This window comes from Lepus europaeus, chromosome 18 (genome assembly GCF_033115175.1).
Source record: "Lepus europaeus isolate LE1 chromosome 18, mLepTim1.pri, whole genome shotgun sequence".
Taxonomy (NCBI): domain Eukaryota; kingdom Metazoa; phylum Chordata; class Mammalia; order Lagomorpha; family Leporidae; genus Lepus; species Lepus europaeus.
In genome coordinates, this window is record NC_084844.1 from 13,733,150 (window position 1) to 13,741,331 (window position 8,182).

The 8,182-nt window shown below is 43.4% G+C and overlaps 1 protein-coding gene across 1 annotated transcript in view; it reads left to right on the top strand.

Moving 5' to 3' along the window:
• The window catches only part of PITPNC1 (phosphatidylinositol transfer protein cytoplasmic 1), a 268,978-nt gene extending 262,074 nt beyond the window's left edge, over window positions 1-6,904 (top strand). Inside the window, exons 9-10 of the mRNA XM_062175555.1 lie at window positions 1,087-1,205; window positions 6,814-6,904. Of these exons, the coding sequence (XP_062031539.1) occupies window positions 1,087-1,205; window positions 6,814-6,819 (125 nt within the window). The 3' untranslated portion in view covers window positions 6,820-6,904. The remainder of the gene's footprint in view (window positions 1-1,086; window positions 1,206-6,813) is intronic.
• Window positions 6,905-8,182: the final 1,278 nt, after the last annotated feature.

The following is an 8,182-nucleotide window of genomic DNA, read 5'->3' on the forward strand; positions in this document are numbered from 1 at the left end:
AAGTTAAATCCTGCCCACAGAGCAACAAAGGAATGCCCATCTGGGAAAACTGCTGATAAAGTGCTGTGAGTGCACCTAGGGATGGGGGTGGGGAGAGAGACAACAACAGAAGCTGTCATTGTTATGCATTTCACATACTGAAGATAGATGGGTCTCTTCTTTATCAGCTGAATTAAGACAGTTTGTCACCCTCTGCACTATTGACATTTTGGACCAGAGAATTCTCTCTTGGGGGCTGGGGGACCTCTGCATTGTAGGACGCTCTGCATCATCCCACAGGATGCCAGTGGCTCCCCTTCCCCACCTGCAACAGCCAAAATGTCAAAAAAAAAAAAAAAAATCAGCCCCCCCATGGAGAACCACTGGAATAAGAAATCATTATCCTGAAATATCGAAAAACTGCAAACTTAGGCCAAAAATCATGTCATGTGCCATTTTATTTATAGATCAGCGTGGGTGGAAGTAGTGCCAGCCATCTTCAAGCTGTTAGGCTAGACTCACAGTTCCATGTAGACCTGCGCTCTCTGACACGGTGTATTCTGCACAAAAAGCCATCTCTGTGTGAGTGCGGATTGTACCCAATCTCACGTATACCAGTGAATGTCACTGCTCTGCCTTGTACATCCTGACTCCTACGATAGCAATGCAAGTGTCCTTTAGGCTGTTGAATGCATGGATTAAAGGATCTCTAAATCTATTTTGAAAGGTGTATGGAAGGTAAGTATTAAACCAAACAAGCCTGACCCTCTATCCCTAAGGGGATCTTCTAACAAAGCTTTAGGAGATCTCGGGCTGCGGCACTGCCCACGTGCTAATACTTTCTCCCCACCACGCTCACTCTACAAGAATCACCCCTAAACAATTTCCAGTCTTCTCTGTTCTAAGACTATTTGGCTTAACTTCCTTGCCCTCACTTCTCCTCTGGCTGGTTTAGCTAACTTTATGACTCATTCTTCATAAAGTTAGCCCGTTCCCTGCTTTTTAAAATCTCTTTGGCCTTTGCTAAGCTGCCATCTTTCCTTATAGTCTCCCCATTGAAAGTTTGCATTTAATAACGGAAGTTGCCAACGTCTTGACCTCTTTCAGATATGACAATGGATGATGTTCGGGAATACGAGAAAAACATGCATGAACAAACCAACATAAAAGTTTGCAATCAGCATTCCTCCACTGTGGATGACGTAGACAGCCAGGCCCAAACAAGTGTATGTAGAATTTTTCAAACATGTTGCCCACCCTCTACCAAAACGCACACGTGAACTGACCTTTGAAATCCTGCAAACGCTCGGTTCCCAACCTTCCAGAAAAATGTGTCACCCCCTAGAAGCTATGGGTGAAGTCACTGAGCTGGGTTTGAAGTTGGACAGTGTCCCCTCTCTCTCTGTTCCCCCTCTTCCAGCCATTTCAGTTCTTCGAAGCTGCTTCACTTGGGTGTTATCTGGGTCACAAAACTGAGATCATGGAGCATGGAAACATTTTGTGGTCCTAGCAAAACAGCCTGCAGCATAAAAAGGCAGAGGAATAAAAAATGGATGTCATATGTAAACTAGAACAATATGTCAGTAACTTTTAAAAACATAGCTAACATTCGCTTATTCATTCGAGGGAGGGCTTCTGGCACATCTGCTATTTTAGTTTTCTATACATTTGCTTCGAAATGCTTTCTAAGGCTCTTTATAGCTGTCTTACCCAATCAGCTCCTTTTTGCTTCGGGTAACCTCAGGCTGGGGTTGCAGTATGTGCATACCCACAGTCTGAGCACTGAAGAGGTGGAGAGCCAGGAATGTGCTGAGCTGCACACTGCCTGCAGCCTGGGACTTAGCCACACAGAGCCCTGTGTTACTGAGTCACATACTGGACATTGAGAACTGATCGCTTCTCAGTCTTTTGGCTAAAATCAAACATGGAAATTGAGAGAGAACTGTATGGTGTATGCCAGCATTTTTTTTTAAAGTGTTTATTTATTTTCATCTCCTTGAGAGAGAGAGGAAGAGCGAGATCTTCCATCTCCTGGTTCATTCCCCACAAGTGCTCAAAACAGCTAGAGCTGGGGCCAGGCTGAAGCCAGCAGCCTGGAACTCCATCCTGGTCTCCCATGTGGGTAGCAGGGGCCCAAGCACTTGAGCCAACATCTGCTGCCTCCCAGGACGTATTAGTAGGAAACGGGATCAGAAGTGGAGCAGCCAGGACTCAACCGCACACTCAGATATAGAACACAGGCTGCTGCCTAACTCACTGTACCACAATGCCAGCCCAAGGTCAGCATTTTAAATGTAATTCTCTCTCAATCTTCCATACTAATGAAGAAAAGATGCAGCTAACAAAGAAAATGATATCAGCAAATAAATTATGTATATGCATCCTTAGCTAGAGCTGTGATTTCTTTAGGTTCCACCTTGAACCTGCCCATCTGTTAGCCTAGGCTCCAGAATAATACAAGTTAGGCTTTTTAAAGATCACAAATGTGGTTATAGAAAATTGAGAGGTGCTGTGGCTGTGAATGGATGCTTTACAGTTGTGAGGCCTTCTGGTTGTGCTTCGGAGAGTCGCAGTTAAGTATTGAGAGCATGTCTTTGGAATGTTCCCTGTGAGGCTCGTGGGCTGCCGCTGGCCGCACGTGACTGCCCTTGAGGTCACTAGGCCCCTAACTCTTGCTTCCCATTTAGCATGCAGTGACTGGATTTGCAGAAAACTCTTTGGGCAAGATTTACCTGAAGTGTTTCCTCTCTGTGCACTCAGACCAATGCCGACAAAACCTCTCGCCTCCTCTCTCCTTGTACCAAAGTTAGACACTCTCTTTTAGGAAACTGTAATTGAATTTCCTTCACTCTTTTAGGAGTGTCAGACACCAGTTTCCCTCCATCGCTGGGAAAGCTGTTTATTGTAAATATGGCCAGGCAAAGGAGACCACAGAAATGCTTCTTCTCTATAGGATAGGTAGCTCAGTACTTTCTCATTCTAGAAGGTTCTGAAGGCTTATAGCCTAAGGCTCTGCTTGGTCTCCTTTTGGTCTTAACTGTGATTATTACTATTAGAAAGTCAGTCTACTATGTAGAAAGTGACAACCTCAGATGGTCCTCCCCATGGGAAAACCTGTGTTTTCTCTGGCTGTAACTGACGGCTTTTCCCATGACTCAGCACACAAGATGCCAGCTGCCTGAGAAGTTAGGCACAGTGGTTGTTTGAATGTGTACGTCTCCCTTATTCCTTGGAATTTCCTGATATTGTGGGTCATTTCTTTTTCCCTAGTCTTTCTCCTCTAACATAATGAAAACTGGTTAAAAGCATGAGGCTGCCGTCCACCATAAATAAAAACTGCATGAGAATAAGTCATCAGCCAGAGCAGAGACGAATTAGATTGGATTGATGCACAAGTAAGGTCCACAAACACAGCAAGAAGGAAATATCAACCACATTTTCAATTGAGTCTTTTCAAAGCCTTCAGGGAAGGAAACTTGGATAAGACTCTCCGTGCAGAAAATCAAACTGTGCACTGGATGGTTTCTGCCCCCTGCTGGATGTGTGGAGTAGCACAAAGTATTCAGCCACTCATTTACAAAGTCTGATTTTTCAAAGACAATATCCATTTACGATAGCAAGAACACACCATATCCCAATTCACTAAAATTCTTCTGAGTCTAGACTTTTTTTAAGATTTGCTTATTTATTTTGACAGGCAGAGTAACAGAGAGGCAGAGGCAGAGAGAGAGAGAGAGGTTCTCCATCCACTGGTTCACTCCACAAATGGCCGCAATAGCCGGGCTGGGCTGATCCAAAGCCAGGAGCCAGGAGCTTCTTCCAGGTCTCCCACATGGGTGTAGAAGCCTAAGCACTTGGGCCATCTCCTACTACTTTCCCAAGCTATAGCAGAGAGCTGGATCGGAAGTAGAGAGTCAGGGTCTTGAACAGGCGCCCATATGGGATGCTGGCACTGCAGACAGCGGCTTTACCTTCTATGCCACAATGCTGGCCCCGTGAGTCTCAAGTTTATTTTGAAGTAAATTCTTTTTTAAAAAACTCACTTAGCTTAAGAATCTTAGTATTTTAAATTTTTTTTCTAAAATTTATTTATTTGAAAGGCAGAGTAACAGAGAAAGCAAGGGAGGGAAGGAGGCAGAGAGAGAGGAAGAGAGTGTGTAAGCAAGCTTCCAACCCCAAATGACTGGACCAGGCTGCACCCAGGAGCCAGGAACACCAACCTGGTCTCCCAGGTAGGTGGCAGAGACCCAAGCACTTAAACCATCTTCCAGTGCCTTCCAGGCATGTTAGCAGGGAGCTGGATTGGAAGCAGAGCAGTTGGGACTCAAACTGACGCTCTGATTTGGGATGCTGGAGTCACAGGCAGTGTCTTAAGCCGCTGAGCCACGCCAGGCCGAATAATCTTAGTATTTTTAAAACTTGATAAATTGTTAAATATAATTTTTGTTGATATATTCAGAATTTTATATTAGGTCAATATAATAGTTGTTTTTCATTTCTTCCTAAAAACTGTCCCCTTGTGTAAAGTTTTAATAATTATTTCCAGGAAATCCTCTGAAGGATTTTATTTTATGAGAAATCTATTTCTGGTCTACTCAGACATTTTATGAGGACCTAATGATGAATACTGTGTTATTAATACTCACCCCAAACTTGATATTTCCAGAGTGGCCGTATTGTTTCATGCTAGTTTATCCAGGCAGTGGCATCTCATGAAGTTTCGACTACTTAGCCTGTGGTAGAGGACAAGAGAGTATGAAGAGGTGGCCTCTGGGCGGTGAAAATAGATGTAGAAAATCCTCAGGCAGCAGATCTGTATCTTGCTCAAGAATGAGCCTCCAGGACTTACTCCATTAAGCCTAGCTACTTGTTTCCCCTATTGCCAGCAAATAAAAATGGCAAAGTATACCAGAAATAACCAGACTGACTGTAATTAATAATGAAAATATGAATGAGTCTTTGAGAATGAGAGAAGAGATACCAAAGAATAAAGAGCAAATGGACCTGGGAAAGAAGTGGCCACTGTATTGTTGCATAGTGATAATATTTCCCCTCTAGTACATCTCAAGTGCAGTAAGTATACACATTAAATACCCTGGGGGAAGATTCACACTTAAAAATATTTTCGCTTTCTTATTTAACACGGATATTTCAGTTATCTGGAAAATCCACGTTTTCTGGCAATGCCTGTGAAAGGGGGCATTGCTGACTTATTTGTTGAATTTCCTGTAATGTTTTTTATCTCGTGAACAAAAGCATCTCATTGACTGACTCTCTCTTGCCATTCTCTGTTCTTTCTCTTTTAAGTTTCTTTGAGAAATGGTTTTCTTTTCTTGGCTTTGAGATAATTAGTGGGGTTTGTTATTCTCTTACTATTTTTTTTTAAGATTTATTTATTTATTTGAAAGGCAGAGTTACAGAGATGAAGAGGCAGAGAGAGAGGTCTTCCATCCGCTGGTTCACTCCACAGATGGCCGCAACAGCCAGAGCTGGGCCAACCCGAAATCAGGAGCCAGGAGCTTCCTTCCAGTTCTCCCACATGGGTGCGGGGGCCCAAGGACGTGGGCCATCTTCTACCGCATTCCCAGGCCATAGCAGAGAGCGGGATTGGAAGTGGAGCAGCTGCGTCTCAAACCAGCACCCATATGGGATGCTGGCACTGCAGGCTGTGGCTTTACCCTCTGTGCCATAGTGCCAGTCCCTTTCCTTGGTTTGATAGCTGAATTAAACACTGTACTAAGCTATCTCAACCTGGATATACACAGTCAGGAAATTAGTAACCACTACAGGAAATCAGTGCCCCTACACAACGTAATACTTATTCCTTGAGTAAAAAGCGTGTTGAGACAGTCTGAAGATTCAGCTGCTTACCCTGTAGAAGGCACATTTGTTCATTCATGATGTAAAGTTGACAGTAACACCCGGGTGGCCTCAAAAACTTCATGGAAAATGGGATTAAAAGGTAAGTTTATTTTGATACAAAAAAAATTTTAAAACCATGTTTAGTTTTTTTATAATATACATTTTTTGTGAACTTTTTGGAGACCTCTTGTATACATGGATTTCACACTTGGGGTAGGGGGGCAGAATTTGGCATAGTGATTAAGACACTGCTTTGGGACAGCCACATCCCATATCAGAGTGCCTGGGGTCCGAGTCCCAGCTCTGCCCCTGACTCCTGCTAATGTGCAGTGCTGGAAGGCAGCTTTTGGCTGCAGTAACTGGACCCCTGCCACCACATGGGAGACCTAGATCGAGTTCCTGGCTCCCAGGTTCAGCTTGGCCCAAGCCCTGGCAGCTGCAGGTGTTTGCAGATGAGAAACCTGTCTTTCTTTCTGCCTATCAAATTAAATAAATAAAATTTTAAAAGAACAATTTTTGCACCCAAATGAGCTTATTTTTAAATTCCGTTTTCCATGAACTTTTTTGAAGTACCCCCTGCCATATACCATTTCAGGGTGGTGATTGGGTTAGTTACCTTCTCTTGATGGGAAGAGATGAGCAGGTCTGCTAATAGCTCCATATACCCCACACCAGACCCAGAATCACACTCACACACACTCTGGGCCAGTGCTGTCCCCTCCTGTTAAGTCCTTATTACTTAAAATACTCACTGCAGAGTGCTTTGGAAAATCTTGGGTGGACACTTGTGAAAGAATATGGTTTTCCTGGGTACGCCTCAGTAACAAGGAAAAACTGGGGGGTAGCATTTCAGTGATCATTAGGGTGGTTGATCCGGAAAGGCCCCTTCGTGATAGGCTTAATTCCTTTAAAAACAGGTATAGTGATGAGGCCATCTGCAGCTCATTTTCCTGTCTGTGTTTCTCTTTGAAGACATGACAATGGATGAAGTCCGAGAATTCGAACGAGCCACTCAGGAAGCTACCAACAAGAAAATCGGCGTTTTCCCACCGGCCATTTCTATCTCGAGCATTCCCCTGCTGCCTTCCTCAGTCCGCAGTGCCCCTTCCAGTGCGCCATCCACCCCTCTCTCCACCGACGCACCCGAATTTCTATCCGTTCCCAAAGATCGGCCCCGGAAAAAGTCTGCCCCAGAAACTCTCACGCTTCCAGACCCAGAGAAAAAAGCCACGCTGAATCTACCTGGCACATATTCTCCAGAGAAGCCATGTCGACCCAAATCAGATTAACTTCATGTGAATATCTCATGGGGTTTTATATTTTCATTTTTGGGTGTTTTTTTTTTTTCCAGGAATCTTCTGATATGGGAAAAGACTGGTTTGTCACTCAAACATGTTCCTTTGATCTCCAAGTGTGCATGTGGTTAAGTAATTCCAGATCATACGATTCTCTAAATATACCACACAGTATCGCAGTGGAGGGAAGACACAAGACTTGCAAAGGATAGAAGAAATTTTTCTGTAGCCACAGCTATAAGCCAGGGAGAAAGCCTTGTTCTTGGGCATTTGATGGGATTGGCATGGACTTGGAGGGTGAATAAGTAAAAACTTGGTACCACTTTGTTACAAGGTGTGGTAAAATAGTGGAAGTTAATTTCTTCTCATCCAACCTGAAAGTCTCAAAAATACTCTCAGGCGTCAAATACCTAACTGTTAAATTTTGAACTACTGGTAACCAATACTTGAATGCCAATAGTTATTGAAATTCCTATTTTGATTAGTCTGACTCAGGATTTGGGGCCTAACTAACCCTTTAAATTTTTGGAAATTTTAATTATCAACCTATAGCGGCTCCAAGTGCAATTAATGATAACATATTTATACCTTGCACAGAATTTAATAATGATTCCACTTGTTGATGTCTTTTAATAACTTTCCCCTTTGTGCCCTTGGGGCCTCAGAAACCTTTTAGAATTGCATGGATGATGTTTTTTGGAATGATTTAGTTTAGGGTCCAAGAGACCCAGGTGAGGCAACCATCTTTTTCTCTCTACTGAGGTACCCACAAACATGGACTTGTCAACTTCCATCAGCCATTCAAATTCTCTGTATCTGCAATTAATTGAATAGAAGGCATTGAGTATTTGCCCATACAAGAAGTTCAGCAGTAGGGTAGGCTAAATGGGCTTTGATGCCGTCAGAATGTCTGGTGTGTAAACCTTGGAAAAGAGTTGTCTCCCATTCCCCCTGGTCTTGGTCTTAAACTTTACACTTCCTTGGAACGGACTGCCTACCATCAGACCTTAGAAAAGACTGTCATTCTCTTGTTCCTGCCTTGAAAT